At 41.5% G+C, this 25,748-nt stretch overlaps 1 protein-coding gene across 4 annotated transcripts in view; it reads left to right on the top strand.

The window, feature by feature from the left end:
- Window positions 1-845: 845 nt before the first annotated feature.
- Window positions 846-25,748, top strand: part of GALNT15 (polypeptide N-acetylgalactosaminyltransferase 15) — a 28,716-nt gene continuing 3,813 nt past the window's right edge. The window contains exons 1-11 of one of the 4 annotated variants that reach the window (XM_071804979.1): window positions 846-1,036; window positions 1,977-2,525; window positions 7,837-8,003; window positions 8,712-8,916; window positions 17,184-17,351; window positions 17,840-17,957; window positions 18,742-18,936; window positions 22,575-22,706; window positions 23,748-23,849; window positions 24,696-24,836; window positions 25,078-25,739. In XM_071804979.1, coding sequence (XP_071661080.1) covers window positions 1,011-1,036; window positions 1,977-2,525; window positions 7,837-8,003; window positions 8,712-8,916; window positions 17,184-17,351; window positions 17,840-17,957; window positions 18,742-18,936; window positions 22,575-22,706; window positions 23,748-23,849; window positions 24,696-24,836; window positions 25,078-25,083 — 1,809 coding nt within the window. In that variant the 5' untranslated portion in view covers window positions 846-1,010 and the 3' untranslated portion in view covers window positions 25,084-25,739. Of the gene's footprint in view, window positions 1,037-1,288; window positions 1,770-1,976; window positions 2,526-7,836; window positions 8,004-8,711; window positions 8,917-17,183; window positions 17,352-17,839; window positions 17,958-18,741; window positions 18,937-22,574; window positions 22,707-23,747; window positions 23,850-24,695; window positions 24,837-25,077; window positions 25,740-25,748 lie in introns of those variants that run through there. The other 3 variants (XR_010650847.2, XM_071804978.1, XM_065830131.2) reach the window with 3 other exon arrangements.

Genomic DNA, 25,748 nt, shown 5'->3' with positions numbered 1-25,748 from the left:
AAAGTGAAAACATCAACACTTTTTTTTTTTTCCCTATGAAAAGTAGGATAAAGAACAATATTCTCAGGGCTGAAGGTAGGCTGGGATGTTACTTTTCTGTAAATTAAAACAGGAAGACACACACAATGGTGAAGTATCAAATATTGGTTAAATCTTCCTTCTACCCAATTTATTATTAAAGCAGTATTATATATTTTAAAGAACAGCTGAGGTAGGGAAGGTGCCACACAGCAGACTCATCACACCACCTCAAAACATTCTGTGTAAGAGGGTTAGGGCAGTACAGACAGAACTGAGACTACATGTCCAGTAATTTTAAGGTGCTCTATCCTATCCCTACTTTTGAAGGTGATGACTCATTGTAGTTTGAAAGTATGTGTCTTGAAACTACGTGTCCTCTCATTTTTAATTTTTTGGAAGCTGTTTACCAAGAACCATAGGCTGAACTTACAAAACATCTTACAGGGAAGTAATGGGAAAGCAGGAAAAAAAGATAAATTCTTGACTCCCTTTAGAGTATACAGCATTCACATCTTCAGCCTTTTGTTTTACCTATAATGTGTAGAAATGTACTTTTTAACAAAAGGTGGACATGGAAGTTTCCTAGTAACCACACGCCTCCTGGAGCTGGTACTTCTTGCTCATCAAACATTACAAGATATGCAAAAAAAACACATCCCATGCCCCCAGCATCAGAAGGATTGGTAACATCTGAGTTACATCCACACCTGATCTCTGCCAGACCAAGAGGCGTGTGACGCTGAAGCATGTGAACTGTATCACCCTTTTTCCCATTGGACAATCATCCATCTCGCAGCAAAAAAATGCCCACTAGCACCCATGCCAGCAATACTAGCAAACAGACCTCAGAGACTGAGCTCCCCTTTTAATCACAGAAGCAGTTGTTTTCTTTCAGTGTGAGTGGTTGTTCCAGCCCAGGCTTTCTACATATTATTCTTGGACTATTGAATACTTGAAGTGCTGCTTCCCCTGCAATACCCAATTTATGGATGAGGAGACAACTTCATTCTGCCAGGTGATAATGTGACAACCTTATGTCAGTGTTAAAATCCCCACTGCTGTAAATATTTACTGAAAATGAAATATACTCATATACTCCAGCTAGCACATTACCATATTAATAAATCTAACCTTAAATAAATCATGTGCACTCTTTTATTCAGTTTATAAAACTCTTGCTTCTTGCTCTCAGCATTCTTAGTTTAACAGAGCTATTCAGACATAGAGAGATTCATGGTGTCCCTTGATTTCTTTTATAATACAACGTTTTGCTTCTTATATTTCGCCTCTTACAGCTTTTGCAAAGTTTTGATTTGATAGGACAAGAACAGTGAGGGCATTAGGACCACGAGAAAGACGCACACATTGCTCTGTATTATGTCTGGCAAAGTGCTTCCTGACTGAGTGCCGTAGCTATGTGTGAAACAAAGTCAGGGACTGAGTAGTTCTCATCTGTTGATCACAGTTAACTTTAAGCCTCTGCACGGGGGAGAGCTGTCAGATCTGTTTTCAGGCATAAAGCGCTTCAATCCAGGCAGCAACTGGAAATTTTGAAGAAGCAGGAACTACTCTGGAAGGAAACGATCAGAAATGGAATTTCTTTTTACTTAGAATTTAAAAGGGAAAAAAAAATAAAAACTCCAGCTACTCTTTTCATCAGCTAAACATGTGCTTTCCTAACTAAGCTGGGACTCTCTATCATAAAGGATCTACTTCATCTCACTGGATCCATGCTACCTTTTACTACAGTAAGTGCAATATTAATAGGAATGTTATATTTTGTCTGTAAACAGAGAGGAAAGCATGAAACGGCATCAGTGAAATGCGAGGGGAGTAAAAAAATCCTCTTGGCAGATAGTGAAAACCAAGGGCTTTGCTGCAACCCGAGGACTGGAGTCTAAGAAAGATCAGAGTGATATTTAACATGACCATCTGTATCATTTTGTCACCAACAGCATGTTCTTGAGGAAGAAGTGCAGATATGGATCACGTAAGCTGCAGTTTCTCTTGTTGTTGCTGATGCTGGGCTTTTTGCTCCTGATGGTTACAACGCTGAATCCACCACCCAGCAACCAGAGCAAGGAAGGGACTTTCCAGCCTGTAGAGTTCAACCCCCGGGAAGGGTATCAGGTGGACTTTGTGGAGACCCAAGAGATGCTGGACACCCAGGAGGAGAGCCAGCAGTACTACCCTTTGGACGGGCTATCACCGTTCATCTCCCTGCGGGAGGACGAGTTGATCGCGGCCGTCGTGTCACCCACGGGCCGGAGGAACCACAGCAAGGCCAGGAAGGGCTATCGTGTGGTGAAGCAGCAGAGCAGGCGGCCGGAGGCGAGGGCGGAGGGGGACCCGGAGTCCCCGCAGCTCCCAGCCCGTCCTCTGCAGCCCGGGGAAGGCGCTGCCGCGGGGCAGCGGCCGCTCGGCCTGGAAACCCACGGCTTTAACGAAGCGCTGAGCGAGAGGATCTCTCTGCGCAGGGACCCGCCTGAGGTACGACACCCGTTGTAAGTAAAAACAGCCTATTTCATCTCTGGGAGAAAACCGGTCTCTTTCACCGCCGCCGTCCAACCCTTTCCACCCCCCCGCCCCGTCCCGTGAACCTCTCCTTCTGTAATTCCCGCGTCCTTCCTTTCAAACTCTCCGCTTTGGGATGCCGTTTTTCCCCAGGCTGCGTGAGGCACACAGCTCCATTCCTCACAGCCAGGTGTGCTCCCAGCCGCCCCCGCCGGCTCCCGCTGCCACCCCGAGCTGCCCAGCCACAGCCCCCGCGCACCCCGAGGCCGCGGCAGGTGCTGCCGGAGCCAGTAGAGGCCGCATGAAGCACCGGCGGCGTTTCCAGCCCTCAGCAGCCGGCAAGGCGGCAAAACGCGGAGGGGCCGGGGGCAGCCGGTAGAGGGGAAAACGGTCCGGCAACGCGGCGCCCTGCGGGCAGGCGGCAGCGCCCCCTGCTGGCGGCAGTGGGCCCGGCGCCTCCCGCCGCAGCAGGTGCCGGTGGGCGGCGGGGGAGTGAGCGCACCGGCTCTCCCCGTACCCCCCGGTTCTCTGTCTGTGTGTGGGGAAGGGGATGCCTAAATGCCGGGCTGTCGAGCGGGAAGGGCGGCTGTCCACCTCGGCCGGCCCCCGGCCTCAGCCCGCCCGCCGGCTGCGTCTGCTCCGGGCCCGCTGTGTGCGAGGGACGGGCGGCGGCGTGAGGAGAGCGCGGGGCCGGGACAGTGAGCGGCTTTCCCACCGCGTCCCGCCGTTATGAGTCGGTCTGAGGCCCTGAGCATCTCCTCATGGTGGGCCTCTGCCAGAGCTATGGGGTTGCTGGTCTTCTGGGGTGGTGAAGGAGTCAGAAGTTGGGGCTTTTAACTTTTTTTTTTTTTTTTTTAGTCTAACAAGTGACCCCCACAAACATTGAAAGGAAACTCCTGGAAGGGTTGATGGTGGAGATGAGTGTGTCTGACCAGATCTGCCCATGCCACCAAAGCTAGCAGCAGCCTGGCTGGAAGGCTGCATGGAACAAGTGTTGAATTTGGAGCCCCACATGTGGCATCTGAAACCACACGTGTCACATTTGAAGCCCCACATTGTGTTTTAAGCCTGGAGACTCTGGAGCCAGTTTCTCCTACAGCCCAGGAGAGGTAGCTGCTTAGAAAGGGGCTGAGGAGCATCTACACTCCCCTGTCCCAAGGGAAAGGGAAGGGGATCTGGATGGGTATCATCTTTTCTTGCTTCCTGTAACAAAAGTTATTGTAGCTTTCCCCAAGGACATGTTGGAAAGATGCACCAGTAAGAATTTTAAGACAGAGAATTTATATAATATTTTTTCTAGTGATCATTTCCCCATGTTTGAAAATGGTGGCTCTAAGGGGGCAGTCTCAAGGAAAGAGAAATGAAAGGGAGTGTTTTCTACACTTGCTGACTAGGTTCAGTGTTAATTTGGGTAATTCCATTGAATAATGTAATGCTTAATATTATTTTGGTTATTTTTCACCATGCTTCACTGGCAGCTCTTTGAACTATGTGATGTTCAAAGGAGGAATGATGACCCAGTTTTACTGCCAGTGATGTGAGCCAAAAAAGTTTTACTTTGGCAGCTGGAGGGCCATCCAACAAGAGACAGGTTTAGTTAATACTAATCTCAGTAAGATTTAAGCTGCGGTCTCAGAGCTTTTGGATGGGTTTTCCTGTCTGGCCTGTTACAGCTTGAGGGCTATCAACACCACAGCTTATGGAGCCCACATTGAAACCACAGATCTGAACATCTGAGGCTTCACAGTTGTTCAGATCTAAATCCAGATCATAAACCTGTGGCAGAGGTCTACCTCTAAGCCAGTCCTGTCCTTCATGGCACAACACACAAACCACAATGATTTTTTTAGGTGTAATTTATTCTGTGAGCCTAGCTGACAACTCTGTCAGCCCAGTTTTGTATCAATGTAAAATAAGTGCAAACCAGTAATGAACTGGATTGTCTGTTACTCTGTTCTGTTTGAATCATGTTGTTCCTAATAATGTCTGCTATTATTTAGTTAGAGAGAACCCAACCAGTTAGAGGCATTTCAGTGAGTTAGCTCCATAGACTCAGCCTCTCTCATCTCACTTGAAATTCGATGGCAAATTCCTCATACCAGAGGCTATGCCTACTAATTGTGGAGCACTTCCAGATCCTGTAAAATAAGGCTGGCCAAACTTCACACTTACGTACTTCATTTTTACCCTTAAACCAGAGTGCCAGATGTAAGGTAAATGCCATAAGATATACTTCACTGCTATTTCTTTGAAATTCACATGAAGAGTTCTGTTGTGCTTTACATTGGAACAATAAGCAGCATGACTACGGTTTCTTTTCATGTGAAGGGTACAAAGCCCTGCTGGAAATAAAGCAGCCTGTGGGGTGTGCTGTACCTTGAGAGCCCAGGATCCAACCTCCTCACCTGGAAAGCCATACTTTAGACCTTTCTCACCAGATCCCAGCTTCTAACATAACCCTTGCATGCCTTTTCAGGTAAATGTTTTATGCTAATCTTCTTCCAGCACTCCTGCTGATCCCACAGTAAAACACACCCCAATGGATGAATTGAGTACCATGTTTTGCCCCGTTTACTTTGAGTAGCAGTTTTGAAACAGACAGGGTCTCTGGGTGAAAAGGCCTAACATCTTGTCTAACTGTACTAAGAAACCGTTCCTCCACATCAAGACCTCTCCTCAGAGGGTTTTTTTGCTGCTATCATTTGGTCCAGCTGCCATTGACACCCTCCTTGGACAGTGGACCTGAATCAAGCCTTACATTGTGACTTCTGTGATGGGATTCTGTGTGAAAAAAAGGTCTCTTTTCCTCTCTTGGCCTTGAGTGTCAAATGTGTCCAGGCAAACAGAAATTTGCAAGCTGTCTCAAAAGGTTTTAAGTTTCATTACAAAAGCGCAGCTTGCACTTGAGGGCTGTTGGGAGTTGAATCTCAATGAGACATTTTCCTGAGGGTGGGTGGGAGTCCCCGTTGGCAGTGCCTTCGCCGTGGCAGAATTGCTCTCCTGTTCGTTGTTGCATGTGACGATCCTTTATTTCTCAGAAATTGGATTAAATCACTATGCCTCATACTAGTCACAGCCCTGACTTTTTGAAATGCCGATTTATGATGGACAGTCTATGAAGCTGCTTCAAATTACAGGGAAGGTATTTCTTAATACCTGTACCCTTTCACATTTTTCTGAAGATTAGATATCTATATGGCAAGTCTTTGCCAATCTCCATGGCAACCAAACACTCGCCACCTAGCTTATGCATTCAAGTACAGTTACTTTCAATTCTTTTCCAATTAAGACTCCACAACAGCCTTATTTTCTTGCTGTAACCACAGTACTAGCAACAAGGCATTGTAGTATTATGGTGCAAAATATAGATACTTATAGCTGTATTGAATGTTCCTGGTTGGAAGCTGACTGGTAATAAAAGGACTGCATCAGATCTTCACATTTCTTAATCACCTCTAGATATCTCTGTCTGAAAATACAAACACTGCCAAGTCATGAGAGTATCCTTTTCTCCATCCTGCTGAAAATGGAAACATCCCTTATGAAATTGTGAAATAACAGAATTGTTGATTAAAGAAAATCAGTAAATCATGGACAACATATATTATTAGAATGTAAAAATTTTCAAGAAAATTTGCCTCTCAATGTGAAAACGCATTAATGTGAAATACTATAAACTATAATAAATTATCACAATTGTGCTCAATTTTAGCTTATATTCCCAGAATTGTATCTATAATATTTGCTTATTTATATTTGCTATTAATATTAAATCATTCAGACTATAGATTCTGTTAAATGATAAGCAGCTTTTTGCCTGGATAATGTCTAGCATCATAGGGCCTCAGTTCATAAATAGAAGCACTAAGTAAAATGGTAAAAACCAGAGCAATATTAAAATTATATCCCTGACATGAGTTTCTGCTGAGCAGCTAATTGTTTAACAGCCACTGTAAAATCCGTATGATGATTTGCTTAGCCATACAAAAATACTGAAACAACAGTGGCCCATATTCAGCCAATTCTGTGATTCCTGGAAGAAGTCCTTGCTGCTAGGGGTTAAATGAGTTAGGAAACTGAACAACTGCTCCTCAGGAAATGAAAAGATTTCAAAATGTGTTTTCTAATGTAAGCAAAGCAGATATATAAGCACCATCTTTGCATTTCTGCAGTGGGCATTTGGAGGCCTTTTTGGGAAAATGTGTGCCCTCACGCCAGTATAGTCTGTCCTTTCTTTCTGAACCCGGACTGGTACATCAGGAAACACTTTTTATTGTGAATGTGATTTGTGAATCTATTACTTACATGTATGAAACAGCCAATGGTTCATGAGGGTTTATGGTTTTCATATACAGTTTCTGTGAGGATTGATAGGAAGTGATTTTCATTCTTAAACACTAGAGTTTTCAAAACAACATCTAATTCATAGTAATTTCAATGGAAGTTTTTTCAATGTCATGTGTGAAATCTTGGCCCCATGAAAAACTGAGGAGCCGTGGGCCCCAGCTGGCACTCTGGAGCATCTCTGGAAATGCCGCCCACTGACCCACACAGTCCAGTGTCTTGCAGTGAGTTGTGTTTGTACCTGGAGCTGTAAAGTAAATCACAGAAAATGGCATAAAGATAATCTACCCAGCTGTGAACCTCATTCATCACTGATTTGTTTTCATTGAAGAAAGCAACCTCTGCAATCTTTATAGGGAAAATACATTTAGTTTCTTAAATGTATCATCTACATTTGTTTTCATTGCCCGTGTAAGCATCCACTTCTTTCCCAGAAAGGACTGAGGTGTTGGCTTCATTCTCGGATCAGGCAGTCCACAGGTATACTGATCTGTTGTGCAGATGAGTTATTTTACTTGTTAGTCTTAAAGGTACTGCATTTCAGTTTACTCTTTCGTGTACTACTTGAGAAAATGTGGAAATTGGTGGGGGCTGACTGACCTGCTTTATTCCCCTCTCTGATTTGCTCTGATTGTCTTCAGTTTCTCTTTCTTTGCTTTCTGGACCATTTCTGTTGAGCCGTGTATTTTCAGGCAGCCAGAGCAGAACGAGGTATCCCAGAATACAGCAAAATGTTGTTGTTTTTGTATTTTAATTTTTGTAATGTCATTCCCGTGTTTTCACTTTCTATTCCAGTCTCGGACACTTAATACTTCCGTTGCTTTTTTAGAAATGAGCTGATACCTTAAGCTGCTTTCCATCCCTGAAGTTTGAGGTGTAGCTTACAGCTTCACTCTGAGAGTCAAGTAGCCCATTGTACCAGTGTTTCTAGCGTCTCCCTCATCTGATCCCATGCAGGTGCCTACAGCAAGAATATGACTCCAGTCTGCCTACTGCTAGTGTTATCATCTGTTTCCATGATGAAGCCTGGTCTACTCTGCTGAGAACTGTGCACAGCATTATGGACACAGCCCCGAAGGCCTCCCTCAAGGATATCATCCTAGTCGATGATCTCAGCCAGCAAGGTAGTCCCCATATCTCTGTATGTGAGTACTTTCTGCCAGAGCTCCAGGGGAGCAACTGTCCTCCTCCCAAGAAGTGTGTGAGGGGAGTAGAAGGCAAAGAGGTCTCTCAGAAAGAGAGCTAAGCAAAGCCCCGAGCTCACTGCCAGGTTTTACTCTTCCATCCCTAGAATTCAGCTTAGCTTTTCAACTTTGAAACATGTTTCTTTTTCTCCCATCATTTCCAATCACTCTGAACTTTCTTGCTTTAAAATAAGATCACAGTATGCAAATTTCAGCCTTCCCACTGGACCAGATTCACTGTAATAATTTCCAGACTTACACTTTGGCTGAAACAGAGAGTGGAAAGCTCCACATTGCTAAAGTAATCTGAAGTGCTTGGGAAAGCCGAACACCTGTAGTACCTCACTCTGATCTGCACCTTTTATGAGATGATGAGAGCATCCACCTTTTGCTGAAAACAGAAGAGGAGGCTCTTAAGTTTCCCACAGGAATAGCTTCACACCTAGTGAATCTCAGTTTCCATTAATCTCTGCTCTTTGACGTTATGCTGCTGTGGGAATATTTGGAACATGGCCTACTTGGCCATCTAAAACAAATGCCCACAAAACATTTTACTAGCAATAAGCAGCATCTCCTACTACTTGTTGCTTTTATATAACAGCTTGAATCAAAACTAAAACATTTTGGTGACTGTTATGTTTCTGACAGGGCCCCTGAAGTCAGCTCTGAGTGAATACATCTCTAAGCTGGACGGCGTGAAACTCATCCGGAGCAACAAGAGGCTTGGAGTCATCCGAGGTCGGATGCTAGGAGCTGCACGAGCAACCGGGGATGTGCTTGTCTTCATGGATTCGCACTGCGAGTGTCAGAAGGGCTGGCTGGAACCCCTCCTAGCCAGGCTGTCCAGCAACCGGTAAATATCCCCATGACCTCTGAGCTCCCTGCATATACTAATTTCAGCTGAAAGAGAGGTACTTTGAAAGATTTGGGTATTTTTTTAATCCTCTCTTTGTTACCTTCTTCCTTCTGGTCACATTGCTTTTATTTTCTACCTCATTACCACATGCATCTCACATTTGTGGAAAGCAGGATAGGTCACACAGCTGATAACTATCACTTCACACAGAGTTTCACTGAGCTGTCGGAGTTTGTATCTGGTTAGAGCTATGAGAAGGCTTCCTGGTGGTCTGAATTAAAAAGGTTGCAGTCTCGAGCTGTTTGGAAATTGGCAAACATCCACCAGAGAAACTACTGCAAGACTCCATTATTTTTAATTTTTAGCTGTCTAAGTCATGAAGCCAAGGATAAAATGCTTTGTCCCCTTGAGCCAGTTTGGCTACATACCAACACCACCTGTACTGTCTCTGTTCCACAGAAAAACATAGGCTTTCTGGGCAGCCTAGACAGTTCTAGCTAATCACTGTCACTGAACTAACAGAAGAAGATACAGATTCATATTTTCTGAGTCTTTCATGTTTAGGTTGGTGCTTGGGCCTGCTCTCTAATGTACAGCTGAGCTCATCTATGCAGTCCCAAAGGCCTTCAAAGAGATCGAATCACTGAAAATGTTTCAAGAATTACATGGAACTAAATCCTTCACTAAAATGACTTTTATGAAAGAAAAATTTGTACATTAATTTGTCTGTCATTACCTATAAGCCACTTGAGAAAAAATGCATAATTGCTTGAGGGGGTAAAAGAAAAAAAATACATCTTTAAAACTCTTACTAGACCATTAAGTAGTCATGCTAAAGACCTTCAAAGGCTGTTCTAAGGCACTGGAACAAGCTGCTTTTACGGCTGATTGTGTTTGCTTATGAAAGAATTCATTTGAGTTTTTAGAAATGATTACATCATTTGGATGAAAGCATTAATCATACTGCAAGCAAGAGTAATGCTGTCCTAGGATGTTAGGGCTATTATTTTCTAAAAGATCCTCCTTGGATAAGCAGATTATGTTTTGTCTGCAGACTTATTAGATGGTTTATTATGAATACACTTCATGATTCTTCTGTCTATTGTTGATCTTCATGCAAAACTCCTGTCTGTGTTAATTGGCCGGTCCTTATTCAAGGCTATATTGCTGAAGTTAAGAGTTACAAAAAGTCTCACAGGAGAACTATAGTGAAGAGGGAAATACAGTGGCGAGAGAGAAATCAGGACCTTCACAAGAATTGTGGTGAGTCACTGTCAAAAATTATCTCTTCTAAGGGAATGGTAAGCCACCAAGCTTGCGATAGCTCTGAGATTCATGTAGCATTGTCACCAGGGGGTGAGAAGAGGATTCTTTACCCTATAGTGCTCATGTGCTCATTCATTCTTCCAGGAAAGCAGAATTTAACACTGAGTTAGCTAATGGCTAATTGGATTCACAGAGCAAAGGTGGAAGAATGCTTGGATAATATTATGATCCAAACCAGGGGTGTCAAACTTATTTGCACTGGGGGCCACATCAGCCTTGCAGTTGCCTTCAAAGGGCCAAATGTAATTTTAGGACTGTATAAGTGTAGGAGTAGTTAGACACCCCCAGTCTAAACCATTCCTTTCGGTCACTGTCTCTGACCCTGGAAGCTTTGTCACTGCCAGTGTGGAGAACCTGTGCCATTCTACAATGCACAGGAAAGATATGTTCTAAGGCACCGGGCAATCATTTTCCCTCGCTGTCCTTCTTTCCCCACTTGAAGAATAGTGATAGTAGCACTGACCTGATAAGGAAGTTAATTCATTATTTTTCCCAAATTGCTTGTAATGCTTGCATGGAGATCACTGTGGAAATGTGAAGCATTAGCATAGTCAACTTGGCTTCATTTAGCAGTTGAGGAGCTGTTAAATTGAAATGTGCATTCCCTGAGACTACCCAAATGAGGTAAGTGCATCGAAAAAAAGTTAATAGTGACTGGTAAAATATCCATCATTCCTCTTCTTAATATACCAGTCAAGCTGCAACTCACGCACTTTTACTGGAGAGACAGGACGGGAAAACAATCACAGTGAGTGAGTGAGTGAGTGAGTAAGTGAGTGAGTGAGTGAGTGGGTTGTTTGCTGGCAAGAAAAAATGCAGCCTTTCCAAATCTTGAACCTTGCAGGAACTTAACAGAGCTGGAGGGAGATTTTAAATTTGAAAATTGTGATTAAGCCTGATTTTCTAGACTCCTGATCAGATCTACCACTATCATTGTGACCTGTCTTAGAGCAATGCTGAGAGATCCTTACCCAAACTGAGACCTCACTGTGAGTTGAACGTACTCACAAAAAGGGAGATAGTCCCAGTTCCCAGTAGCTTGTGGTAATGACAGACTGGACAAACACGAAAAATTATCCCAGTTTTACAGGTATGGAAATACTTGACAGCTATTTGACTTGCTTTGAGTGATGACATTTCATGTCCCAATGTGATGGTTCTGTTCACTAACCCAAGCAAAATTATTTTCCCAGAAAGTATTGAATCTTTCTAAAATCATTACAGGTGCATTTATGGGCACCTTGACTGGGACTAGTTCTGTGAACCACATGTAACAAATTGACTGGGATGCTGCACATCAGCTTAGACTGTTGCCTAGAGAATGGTTGAGCATTTTGGTGAAGCATCCCCTGACATTTTGATTATTCAAGGATGAATACCTTATGCACCTGGACAACATTAGAAAACTAGATGAGATGCCCAACAGATCATTTCATTTGACAACTGTTTGTGTTCCAGGATAATTCCAGGTGAGTAGCATGGTGCATAGTAATGCAGCTGTGCAATTATTACAGTTGTCTTTCAAGGGGTTTGCCTTTTCCAGGAGAGCGCAGGAGACAGCTGCTATTTTGTACTAGGTCCAAAGGCAGTGAAAGGCAGAGGCGGCGTATAATGAACTGTGCCATGAAGCCTCAAAAAGGTTGTTCCTTTAACCTAAAAACAGTGACCATCATGCTGAAGCAGGGCTGTTTCCCTCTGTGCTGGTGTACTGCCCATACAACAGCTCAAATACTGTGTTAGGAAACAGAAGACTGTGGTATTATTGGAAGAAGCCTATCTCATTTCTGAAATTCGCAGTGCCTGTGCTTAGCTCAGTGATTCATGGTCACTAATCTTTAAGGAAAATGCTGTTCAACAGAATGAGAAATGAACATAGTGGAAGGGTGTCTCATCCACTGTTTGCTCCCATTCAGGAGCAAATTGGAGCCTCTGCTTGTAGATACAGGAATAGAAACAGAGTTCTGCTGTCCAGAAAATCTCTGTGTGGCTCAAGTTGTATGGTAATACACTAGAGAAAAGGGAAATATTTTGCATTTAAGTAGAACAGCTCCTTCATCTCTTTTCATCTGATTCTTCACTTCTCAGTGGCCCACATCCCAGCTTTTGGAGCTACCAAATACATAAGCCATCTGTTTTCTGCCTTCTCACAGGCCCAGGAAGCATGGTGTTATCCCTCCAGAGCCCATACAACCCCAACCTCTGAGCATGCATTTCCATGCTGCTGGTAGGTTTTGAAAACCTACCATATACTTCACATGTAAGAGCTTGCTTCTTGGGACTTCTCTTTATGCCTGATCCTTTTATATCCCCCATTTGTCAATAACACATTTCAAATTCAGTAAATTAATGTTCTGCATTTACATGGTATGTTATGTGAAGATATGTTCTCTCTTTACAATCTTTCACAGTTGATCAGGATCAGCAGGTGACCTAATTTAAAGAAGTTGAGGTGAAGAAACTGAAGACAAGAATCTAAAGCCAAATATTACTGCTAAAAGTAGGAGCAATGAGGATTCAGGCATGATTCATGGCACAGTGCCGTGACTGTCCAGGGTAAAAAGGTATTGGTCACTCCAACAGATTTTGATACCCCGTATACAAATTTGAATATCTTAACAAAAAAGGTTCAAAAGACTGAGGTTTTTTTAGTAAAGTATTCCCTTAGCACTCTACCTAGCAGAGATTTGGAGTATATGCTTAGTGCTTAGCATATGACTAGTCTGTCAATTTAAGGAGACTGTTTATATGCCCTAAGTTAGTCTGGAGTTGGTCTTTAAGGCAGTATTTAAGTAATTTTTTATACCGTTTACCATGTCTGATATCTGCATTTTATCTTTTTATTAACCCTATCTAATCTCAAATGTTTTGCATTACTATTCCTCTCAAGGCTTCAGCCAGCCAGCAAGGTAATTTCAGTGAAAATGCAGCGTGCTGTGGAACCAGCTTGGGTTCTCAGTTACTTACTGATGTTTCAACCACCTGCAGATCCAGAGAACTTGGATTGCCTGGATTTCCTAGCTATATATTTTTTGCAGGGAATGATCCACTCTGAAACTGGTTGAGGAAAATACACAATTTTCATATTTGTATTTTTTGTTCCTCCTTATTTAAAGAGGGATTTAAACATATTAAAGTCTGTTCCCTTCCCAGCTAAACAAAGTAAGATCACTAAAAACCACTTCCAAAAAACAGCATATCTAAAACTCCAAAACAGATGTGTTAATTAACTCTTCTTCTCATAACTTTACTTATTCTAGAAATAGAAAAGTACGTGATGTCCATGGTGACTGTAAAGGGCCATGGGAAGACATTTCTTTTGCAATTGTATTTGGTTGAGAAATACCAAACCAGGAAATTGTTCTTGTTTGGGTTGTTTTTTTTCATGAATTGTGACCTTTTGTAGTTCATTCGTCTTCCAAGCATTTGAAATATTCGCAAATTAGTCAAACAGTTCAAAGCCTTGCTGCTAGTTGTGTTTGAATGTCCTGGTTTTTTTTTTCTTAGATTCCACAGAGTAAAATTAGCAGTAGTTTGCCAGTGTGTGTTTCATTTCAAAGTGCCGAGAAGCTGCTGACTGTCTGCCAGTTACCCAGCTAAAAACAAAAAGAATAGCCAAGAACATCTTCCAACTTTCAATTACTTTCTTCAGCAAATTTGCATTTAGAACCATACAAACATCAAACCATCATTGAATATGCAGAAAACAGATGTTTTATTAAAAAAAAAAAAAAGATATATTAAAAAATGGGACATTGACCAGTTTTCACTCAAGATCAAGTTACTGGATTCCTCTATCTCAGATCAGAAAGACACTCCCGATATTTAAAGTTTTAATAAGGTGTGTTTGTATTGATTTCAGCAGAGCTACACCAGTTTGTTGCAGGTGAAAATCTACCATTACACTTACAAACATACTCTTGAAAACTGTAAATCTCGGCATTCTGAAAGAGCTACTACAGTAATAGCTATAAAACACAGTTATCAGTTTGTACGATGTAATCTTGTGGGAAAGGAGATTAGAGTTTATTTTGTTCTGGTTTATTGTTGAATTTAGCCAGGGTAGAGTGTGCCTTGGCCAGGGAGTTATTTTCAGTTGTCTTAAGCACTGTAATTTTCCTTGTAATTTGCAGATAGTTTGGATAATCGATTGGTCACCAAACTGTCAGAATCCATTACATCACTGCAGGTATTATTGAAGAATCAATGCCCAATAACAAGCCAAGCAAAAGCATGCATTAAAAATAAAGGATTATTTCTACAAGAACTACTGCTGTGGTGCTTACTCTTATGAGCAATTGCACTTATACTAGAAGCACCACTGGAGTCTGGAGTTTTATAGTGACAACAGATTTAAGGTTGATCCAATAAGAAGGACAGGTTTTAAATGGCTGAAATGATGTGAAGATGTAGGATAGTCTGAAATACCTGGATCATCCCTATCCAGGGTATATCTGACCATAACTTAGTATCCACATTATCTCTCTCTGAACTGTCTTGGATATGTACATGTGGTCCAGTCTTCATGGTCAAGGTTTTTTGAATGTTTTAGTCTACGTTGCCTCCTCTGGCTTTCTCTCAAATACATCCTCCTGGTATTTCCCTCTTAACTCTGACATAGTAAAACGCACTTCCCTGGGGTCATTAGTTCCTCGGTCCTGTCTGGATAAGAACTAATAAACAAGTAGCAATAAATAGCATGCATTTCAGCAAGTAGCAACAAGTTGAGGTGGGAAGGATACAACTGCGACTACACTCCTAACCAGACAGCTGTCCGAGACTCGTACAATGGAAAATGCAGTAGGCTGTAGAAATTACAATTACAGTGACTCTTCATTTTTTGAGGTTTAGTCATATAAAATCCATTTAACTTGTTATATGGATTTTTCTCAGCTCATCAAAGCAAAACACCTACTTGTGTGGGTCCATCAGGACACTCGCTTTTAGTAACTTGCAGAAGCAGTTAGTTTCCTTGTCATGCTGTTAGTGAGCAAAGGTTAAATACAGCATTCAGAAGAAAGGCTCCTGCTGGCTTGAGTTTGAAGTGGCTACTCCTGTCTTGGATGCAAAACTATATTGCAGGGGTATCATCAAGAGAATCAGGGAAGCATATCAGCTTTATTATTTTTGGTATCATTTCTTTGTATTTCTTCTTGTGTCCTGTGAGAGAATGACAGCAAATCACTGCCTTAATGTATATGCCTACAAATGTTGCAGGTGACCATGAAATTTTCTCATCTATTTATAAACCCAGTACTTGTTTCTAAGAGTGCCTATTATTACGTATTACAAAGGCTGGTTTTACACCTGAATGGAGAAATATAATCACTTCTCTATTTTAAAACTTTCACTTTTAGCTCCTCATAGGGCAGTTTGCTCTTATTAGGAAACAAAGGAATAACTGAGTCATTTTAATGTTATGCTCTACATAGTTCATCTTCATACAGTTCACTGATGATCAGTAGTGTCTGTTTCTTCATTGGCTTCTAAGATTCTGCACAGGAAATCACAACTGTGATAAAACAAAGTTTGGAGTTTCCTCCCACTCTGATACCAAAAAATACATTACTCTAGGGATTGTAAAGGCAGAAAAGATATCAAAAGGCTACATTAACATCACCCAGAGCTACCATCTTCTGGTTCTGCTCTCTGCCATGGGAAAGTACAAAGGACTCACTGCATTGGAGACTTCCATGATGTCCTTTCTTCACTGACAGTATTATGTTTTAAGTGTATTTCTCTCAAGAGTGATCTCTGACCAACATACACGTTTTTAAAAGAGGAGATAAAACCTACTACTTTTTGCCCCATAATTGACCATTTCATTTCTCTCTCTTAATTTTAACATTATTTTCTAGGGAAAGAGATACTCCAGAATAATATCCTGTATGGATACTCTTGCTCTAGAACAAGAGTAATTTTTTCCTGTGTGCTTGAATCTCTAGTAAATGTTACTGATTTTTCTCCAGAGGAACTTCTGTCTATAGGCAAGCCCTTACACTGAGACCAGAGGCTATTCTTTTTGCATAACAGAGAAGAAATGGATAATGTTGTCCTTCAACATGTTTGTTGTGGGGTTTTTTTTCCTGCAGTCCCTAATACCAGTGCATTTTTACTCTGAAAATTTTCAAATGTGATACGTCATTGACCTGGAAACAAGGAACGCTGATGGCTCTACTGAACTACTAATTAATTCCAAGATGATGTACAAGCACACTGTGAATTAACATGACATGTTTGCCATGGGGAAATATCTAATACCTCTTCTCAGACTAATCCAAATTTAAGTCAGGTTAGAAATGAATTGGAGGATTGCTGCTTCTGGTGCAGTGGCTCTATTCTGGTTCTTAAAAGTAGATTCCACAATGTGACAGTGCATTTGCATGAGCATTTTAAGCTGGTGATAATATACAAACAGAAACTGGTTTATGAACTTGGTGATAAATGTTTTTGCAAAACAACCAGCAGAACAAAATAATGATAAGTGCACTCTTTGTTGGCCTGAAGTGACAAACTAATGAAGGGTGTAGAACATCTACAGGAAAATCAAAGCATGATGAAGTGTGTGAGGCCAAAATCATCTTTTGCTATAAACCTTACACTCATGCAGACCCTTTAAGATCAGGGGTTGGGGCCTCTGTGTGAAATAGCTTTATAAGGTTTCTGATAGTTAACTCATAGTAAAATCCTGAATAGCTTTAAATGACAATGCAAGGTACAGGTTATCAATAAATTATTGATCCTTTGATTCTTCACTGCAGGCTCAATATTCCCATGCACTGAGCACCTGAGCTTCTATCAGCAGGGAAGATAAGGATACTCAATATCTAGAGAAGTGCTTGTGCTTGACACTGTCAAATAAGAGAACCACTGTTTTCTAACAGAGTATTGAACTTAATTTGTTCTTTGGTTTTGAAAATAAATTATATTGTCTTTTTCAGAAACAGTGTCGTCTCTCCTGTCATAGATGTCATAGACTGGAAGACTTTTCAGTACTATCACTCTATGGGCCTGCATCGAGGTGTTTTTGATTGGAAACTAGATTTTCATTGGGAACCAGTGCCAGAGCGTGAAGAGAAGGTACGACAGTCTCCCATCAGCCCTATCAGGTAACAGTCCATCAGACAATTTGCCTCTGCTCAGCTCAGCAGCAAAACTGTACAGTTTGGGTCCTCTTCCAGCTAACAGAAAAGAGATGTGGTTACTTGCAGATGCTTAGTTAACATTTTTTGAATGTACAAATACAACCTGACCAGACAAGGTGTGGAAGTTTGTAAGGAAAGCAAAATATGGATCATACGGATGTCTTAATCATGACCTGTTTGTCTGTTGCTTTGGATGTACATGTATGTAATATTTCCCATTGTTCTGAGCCTTATTTAATAATTCAGCTCTTGGCTCCACTTCCCAAGCAAATCCTAGAACTAGGTTTCAGTTGTTCTTTCTTTTGGTTAGATAATCAATTCATTCAAGTTTCTGTGGAGTAGTATTCAATCATTTTGTAACACTGTCTCTGTGGAAAAGTAGTATTTTTACTCTTCACATAATTCCCTACCCAAAATTCAAGGTGTTCACTTCCAAACTGTTGTCTACACAGGAGTCCTGTGGTAGCTGGTGCAGTGGTGGCCATGGATCGACATTATTTCCAAAACACTGGAGCTTATGATTCTGACATGACCATGTGGGGAGCAGAAAATCTTGAACTATCTATAAGGGTAAGAACCTTCATGAAAATGTCAAGCCGCGGTAACTATTGGGCTTTTAAGGAACCTGAATTTAAAGGCAAGAAGCAATTTATAAAAGCAGTTAAGTGTAGGACATCTTGGGGTGTAGAGAATATCACTTTCCTTGCAGAAATCTATGCCCACACTCCATGATCTCTCAGGACTATACAAGAACATGCAGCTGCTGTCAAGAGCATTATATGAGGAGCAGGCAGTTTCACTGGCTATTGCTATCTGCCTGAGGACTGAGTCACTTTTTTTGGCACCTTCTGAAAGCTGCCTCTTCTTTTTCAGCAAGTAACATGCACCAAAGGGAGCATAGCTTTATTTCTTTTGCCAACCTGTAGTTTTAATACCAAATTGTTTATAGTAGATTTTTGCATAGATTTTTGCTGAATACAAAAAGTAACTTATATTAAAAAGCAATGCAAATTGCAGGCACAAAGGATGTAGAGTCTTTAATGTCCCAGACAAAAGAAGGTGTGCTCCCAGGTCTCTTCACTACACTTCACTGTTCGTGCACAGAAAAATATAAAAGCATATAAATAGCAATACTGGGTCAAATCAAATATCTGTTTTGCCCAGTATCTTCTCTGTGTCTCTGTATCTGTGGGGAAAACTGTATAAAGAAGCACACAATAATGCTTTTACTGTTTCCAGCAACGTGCAGATAAGAACTTCCTGAGGCAGAATCTATAGTAAAGGACCATCTCCTTTCTAGATAAAGGTAATCTAAATAAGGTAATCTCTTTTTGTGCCTTCACCTGTGTTTCAGACCTGGCTCTGTGGTGGCTCTGTAGAAATTATTCCATGCTCCCGAGTTGGGCATGTCTATCGAAATCACTTTCCCCGTGCTTTCTCCTATGAAGAGGCCATTGTGAGGAACAAAATCCGAATAGCAGAGACCTGGCTGGGCTCTTTTAAAGATAACTTCTACAAGCATGACACTGTGGCTTTCCTAATCAGCAAGGTAAAAACATCTATAATGATTTGTTTCTGAAGGAAGAAGTGTGTGTTGAGATAGGTGAAGGGGTGCAACAGCGGTGAGGGTGTATGTATTCAGTCCAATATTCAAGAAGCATGGTGCTGGGGATAGTTTTTTTATGAAACCTGCCAGTGGAAGAGCTGTCAGATCAGAAAGGAGAGAAACCTGTGCCTAGGAATTACATTATGCTGAAGTTATCAAGTCTCTTAGAGTATGACCCTTTCTCCAAATGACTCCTTCTTCAGGTTGCCCAACAAGCTCTGATTTATTTTTGCACCGATAGTACATGGAGGGTTGCAGTGCATCTGAAGCAGAAGCTAGTAGTACTAAATGCTCAAAAAGCTCTCCTAGAGGGTTCATTCTTCATTACTGAAGGTCTTCCTCATGTGATTCATGAGGATATTCAGGAATATTCACAGGCATGTGGCAAACTGTGGTGTCTCCCCTAGTGGAAGGGAACATATCTGAGCGGTCTAGTGACAAGGTGATTTTTTTCCTGGACTGACGGACATCCAGAAGCAACTGTCTGTTACTGGGAAAGTCAGATCTCAACATAACCACAAGTTACTTTTTCATTAGAAGCTTCGCACAGACAACAGTCCAAACAGGGATTTGGATTCCCAGCAGCCTGTACACTAAGGCAGGCGTGCAGCCCAGTGTGTGTGGTAGCCCTGGTATGTGGCCACACCTGAACTGCCTGAGGGCTGCACACCCTCCAGCAGCTACAGAACAACCACACTTGTTTTTAAGCCACTGTATAATCCATTGCAGATCAGGGTTGGTCAAGGGGCTGTGTATCCCATCTATTACAAACAAGTGGATGTTTGTTTATTGGAAGTCATGCAGCTATGGTTAATGTTGTTAATATTAAGTTGTAAATAATGTAAAGTTGTTGATGATGCTGCAGTTCTCAGGAATTCTCTGGCTCCAATACCTTTTCTTGTGGCAATATCCTCTCCTACAAGGCCGTGGACTAAGTTGTGAGCAGCTCTGAATGAAAATGTGACAGTCGTCTTGTTCATTTAACATTGCCATACTTTCAAGGAGAAAAAGATTCACATTTATGCAAGGCATGGGTAGGTGCTGTGCAAAGTTTCCTGTTCAGTTTTGTTTCTGCATTTCAGTCCTGCATGCCTCAGTCATTGCAGAGCCTACTGTTGTCTAAGAAAGCCAGATCCAGCAGTAGCTGCACCAAAGTGGAGAAATGAAAAGGTCTGTGTGGCATTGTGGCTTCTCTCCTGTCACTTAGTCTGACCTCCCTATGATCCACCACTGGATCTCCGCCTCTGGTCAGCCTGCTGTGCTAATCCTGGAGTCTGAGACTGTGGCATTTCTTTATTAATTCTATTTTCACGTTTTTTAAAAAGTTTCTCCCTCCTTGTCTGTGTTGTAGGTTTGAACTCCACTGGCCAGAAGTCTGTCAATTGACTGACAAGTGTTACAGCCATGTAGTTGAAAGGAGGACACTAGGCCAAGTCTTTTAGGATGGCCTGTTAGGTCCTTTAATCATTTAATAATTTCCTGAAGGTCTTTCTTATCAACTCAGAAGTAATATTCTGTACTAAAACCTACAGCCACCAATGATACGGTTTACTAGCTGTAAGCACCATGACCTTTTGCCTGGGAATTTATTCTAGCCAGAATACTTTTAGTACTTCTAGGTATGATGCTCCTTCAAATGATCAATTTTATGATCTCTGTGCTCAGCATACCATAACATAAAAGGCCCTTTTCTCCATTCCTTTCTTTCACAGCCAATATTTTCAGTCTGTCAGTGCAGTGGGATGTTATTCCAAAGACACGAGCGAGCAATGACATTATTGCCGCTCAGCTGCAGATGGGCCCTGCGGGGATTTATTGCACTGAGAGGCTGAACGGAGCCACCTATTGGCCACTGCAAAACCACCGACATCACCCGCTGCAGAAAATAACTAGTGACCCCCATTGAGGTTGCTTTAGAAGTCTCCTGGGTTTATGGTCTCAACTGCATCCCACATGGGATGCCCGTGGTGTGAGTGTTAATGCAGACACCTAAAGCTCTTCCCAGCTCTCTATTGTTTCAAACACCATCACTTTTTCTCATTTTCTTATGTGGTTTGTTTATTTAATTTACAAGCACAGTTTCCTTTCTGATTGGTTTACAGAGATAATAACTTTCTTTACATTATTTACACCATTTATTCAACATCAAATGCAGACTGTAACTAGTATGACAAAATGAGATTTACCACTATCACTTTCTTCAGCCAAAGCAGAGTCTCATAAGAAACATCTTTTTTTTAGGGAAAGCGTTTTACTCCTGTATTTCCCTTTTCCAAGAAAACATCCTGGGGCCAGGTTTGTGTGGCACTGAATTGCTGAACTTTGCTGCTGTGCTTATTGAATCTAGGATTGATGCTAAACTGTGAGGTTCTCTTTCTTGTATTGCAACAGTTGAGCTCTGCCTGTGCAGCTCACAGGGGCTGGCACAAAGTGTCACAGGGCATGATTGATCCCTGCCTTGAGAAGCTGATAGCTCTCCTTTCATCTACAAGGTCCTTTATTTGTCAGTGTTCTCCAGGCATGTGGAAAGGTCTTTTTTTCTTTCTTATGGATGCAGAGAAATTACTAGACTGGGAAAAAGTTATTTACGGGCAATTCTTTGCTTATGTTACCAATTTTATTTTCTGACATTGGAATCCAGACCAGTTTCCTGGAATCCAAAACTGCATTTTAGAAATGTAGAAATGTGAAGGGGGAGATCTACTGCTGGCAAGAAAGAGGAGGGTGGTGAGGTGTTCTTAGTATCTGGGCACTGACAAATTTAGGGAAGTGTTTTGTGTGGTTTTGAAACTAAAGGATTAAACACTTACCTACTTAGAGGTTTTCAGAACCATCTTTATTGCTAAATACCCTCAAATATTCAGAGTGTCAGTCCTTTGCAGTACAGATGCCCGTAGCTGCACCAAGGGTTGAAAGCGCTTGTCTTTTCTCAGAACAGAGTTGCTACCAGGAGGTATAGGAGTTGAAGTTGTGTATATAATTCCAGAAAACATAAATCATAGATAAAGTTTTATGCCTTTACAGCTGCAAAACACATTCACTTACTAGATTTAGTGACTGTCAGATAATAATGTAATAGATTATATTTTGGGCTAAATTCTGTGATCACTTACATCCTCTGATCGTGGAGGACTGACAATAACTGAGTAATTTGGGCTCTTAAAGGCCAGGAAATTGAACTTTAATCAACACAGCAAATTCTATACCATCTAATAGAATCCCACTGATTTCATTGCAACAAGTATCAAACTTCGCCCTGACTTTTTTAATTAAAAAGATCACAAAGACTGACTTATCTTGCAGTATAATAATAATTTTTAGAAGAAATACTTATTTTCACAGTGTACGCTACTTGTGAAACATTTACTTCTGTCACAATGCTAGATTAAATGCTGTTTTGGTGCAAACCTGATGAGAAGCTATAGCTGATTCTTCTTTGCCTGCTCATGAGAGATACATATCAATATCAATAGCATGGAGGATAGAAGAGGAAAATAATTCCTATGCAGTCATTTTCATTTCTAGCATCTCTAACACAAATATACTAGTAACCTTGTTGCCCCTGTGCTTTCTCCATGAAGGCAGAGAAGCCAGACTGCAGTGAGCGCCTTCAGCTACAGAAGAGACTGGGCTGTAGAAGTTTCCAATGGTTTATATCAAATGTGTACCCTGAACTCTCCCAACCTGAAAACACACCAAGATTCTCTGGCAAGGTAAGACAAAACACATTATAAAGAATGATTAGTGATTTTGCATTGTTCAAAGACCCCAATATCACTTGAAGTACCCAGTGAGCATACAATAAGAGGCTGTTTCTGCTTTCATAGAGTCATAGAATCATAGAATCATAGAATCATTTTGGTTGGAAAAGACCTTTAAGGTCATTGAGACTAACCATTAACCTAACACTGCCAAGTTTACCTCTAAGCCATGTTGCTAAGAACCTCTTATCCGCATCTTTTAAACACCTCCAGGGGCGGTGACTCCACCACTTCCCTGGACAGAGGAGACAAGCAGCTGGTCCAAATTCTCACGTAAATGTTGAAAGCTAGACAGGAGCTGACCCCAGATTGTCTGACTCAGTTCAGTGTCACAGATCAGAGAATCCTAACCTTAGGTTATTTAGGGACCAGTAGTAAAGGAAAAGAATTGTGTCACCTTGTGCAGATGGCAGGAGCAACAGCTGCTGAAATATCTCTGTGCTGACCCGTGTGCATGAAGAGCAAAAAACATTTCTTCAGTTCTGCACTTCCCCCAAGGGCAGAAGTGGTAGCAATAGCAGTTCCTTAGCAGAATGTACAGGAAGCAAAAGTTGATAATTATCATTCATTAAGATATGAATTTATTCCAAGCAGCCTTACTGGAAGCTATTTTCCCCCAACAAGGCAACAAGGTCCACTAACTGAGTGGCACACTGATATCTGTAGCTAGATTTTACTGTGTCCTTTTACTAGTTTGTCTGTTCTTTATTATCAAAGTTTGCTTGAGAAGAGCTTAAGAACTGATTGTGAATCACAGGAATTATCACATGTTTTTTTCTTCTGGAATATCTGTGTTTTTTTCTGACAATAGTGTCCAGTTGAAGTGCAATTTTCCATTAGCATAAACATTTTAACAGGTTTCTTTTAACTATCACAGTTAAAACCAGAAGTGGGTATCTCTAACTTAAACAAAGCTCACTGGGTAACACTCGCTGAAGGATATATTGTTTGTATCTGATTGTGCTTTATTTCAGTATAAACCTTTACTTACAGCTTTACAATACTGGTGTTGGCTTCTGTGCAGATTACAGACCTGCAAGCGCCGCTGCAGAAGGCTCTATTGAACTCTCCCCTTGCAGTGACAGCCTCACCCAGGTACTGTATACTTTATATAGGCACTGTATCAGATCTAGGGAACCATCCGGAAGACAATCTCTCCCAACATGTAAACAGCTGGGTTGATATTAGTGGAAATACTGATGCGTTAAAAATTAGGCATGTGCTAAGGCAATGGTGCCTGCTCTTCTGCACCCAAGCGTCCTTTGAAAAATGGCAGTGTTCCATGTGTCTGTGAGGCCAGATACCTACACTTTGCTCCAGCAGACATAATTATTGGCCTATTTGTTAGTATATTTGTTAATGTCTGGAGAACATACAGGAGTAAAAAGTACATAACAATTCTATAATAATGGGGATGGGTTTCTCCAGTAGTTACTAAAACCAAAGTTTAGTGCCTAAACAGCAGTCAAAGACAGGAGGGAAATGCTTGTAGACTCCCAAACTGGTAGCAGACAGGCAAGTTCATGCATTAAGAGAAGCCAAACCAATACAGGCTGACTGCAGATATTTAAGTCCCAGGCAAGTTTTGCTGCTCACTCTGAGCTCAGGATGAGCTGCAGGCACATTTCTAACTGCAGTGTGTGCGGACACTGTCAGAAACACCCTTCTGTTCAAATATTTATTAAGCTAGAAAAATTTATTATAGGATGAGTTTACTTTATACATACTTACAGTCCGCAAAGCCTTTCCTTTGGTAAATAGTTAAGCCAGAATTAGCTAAAAGGGGGATTGCTTTGCAGGGTCAAGGCTGTTGGGTCTCCATCACTCCTGTTTGGGTTTCATCTTAACAAACATGTATAGGAAATTATTTTTTGAATTAGCATTTAAAAATGAATCCGGATGTCCCTCCATCCTTGTTCAAACAAACCCTCCCTTTTCCAGCACTTTGAATACAACAGCATGAAGGAAATCCGCCTTGGTTCTGCTCCGCTGTTTTGCTTTGATGTCAGACACGGGAAAGTTATCCCTCAAAACTGTACAAAGGAGACAGACGACAGCCAACAGCGCTGGGAGGTCCAGGAGGTCAGTAGTGACTCTGCCATGAGGGGAGAGTAGCTGACAGTGACTGTGGTTGATTGACAGGATTTGTGTGTGGGGAAGGGATGAGGTATTTGAAGGGCATTTTCACCCAGGAAATTTAGGATGCCTGTTGCCCATTTACACTGTCTATATGAAATAAATTTGATAGAAAAATACAAGTTACAGGAATCTTACCTAAATTCTTATGTCCTGGTTTTAACTGTTTGTCTTACTGGCCTTATAGGAATAGAATCAGAATCAGTGGTGGTGAAAATAAAAGCATGGCAAATCCTTGCCCACTTCTGTTGAATAGAAGAAGGGTCTGGGGATCCTGAACCCTCCCAAATGAGAGGCCTTTGGGAGAAGGCGAAACTTTACAATTCCTCCTGCATTCTAAGAGACTAGCAAACTTCCTATTAGAGCAATTTGGTATTATTCAGTGGACTTCACCCAGCAGAGCAGGAACTCCTCTACAAGAATGAAAAATGTCATGCTCTAGGACAGCCTGGGAAAACGGCAGTTCCTGTAGATGCTAGAATCCTGAGGTATAGTTCCTACTGTGATTTGTTTTGATTCCTAAGGGAAACACTGGTCCTTTTGAAATTTTGTGGCCTGTAGTACTGTAGTTGATGCTGATGACAACTGGTACTCATAGAAAATAAATAGTGGTGAAAAGGAGATCTAATGGATTCTGCACCTACCACTCCTGTCAGCTTCGAAAGGAATTATGCATAGTCACCATGCCCTGTGCTCAGAGCTAAACCTAGTCATTATGTTTAGAGCAATACTTAAAAAATTTTGAACAACCAGTCATTACTGGCAACCTATTGTATGTAAAAAGTTTCAGAAACATGGCGTAACTTTTACTGGAAATCCCTTAATTTTAATTTGTTCTTTCTCTCCCTTCTTTTCTCA

This window comes from Patagioenas fasciata, chromosome 2 (assembly GCF_037038585.1).
Source record: "Patagioenas fasciata isolate bPatFas1 chromosome 2, bPatFas1.hap1, whole genome shotgun sequence".
NCBI lineage: Eukaryota > Metazoa > Chordata > Aves > Columbiformes > Columbidae > Patagioenas > Patagioenas fasciata.
The sequence above is the reverse complement of the archived record's forward strand: the minus strand, read 5'-3'. Positions and strand labels throughout refer to the sequence as shown.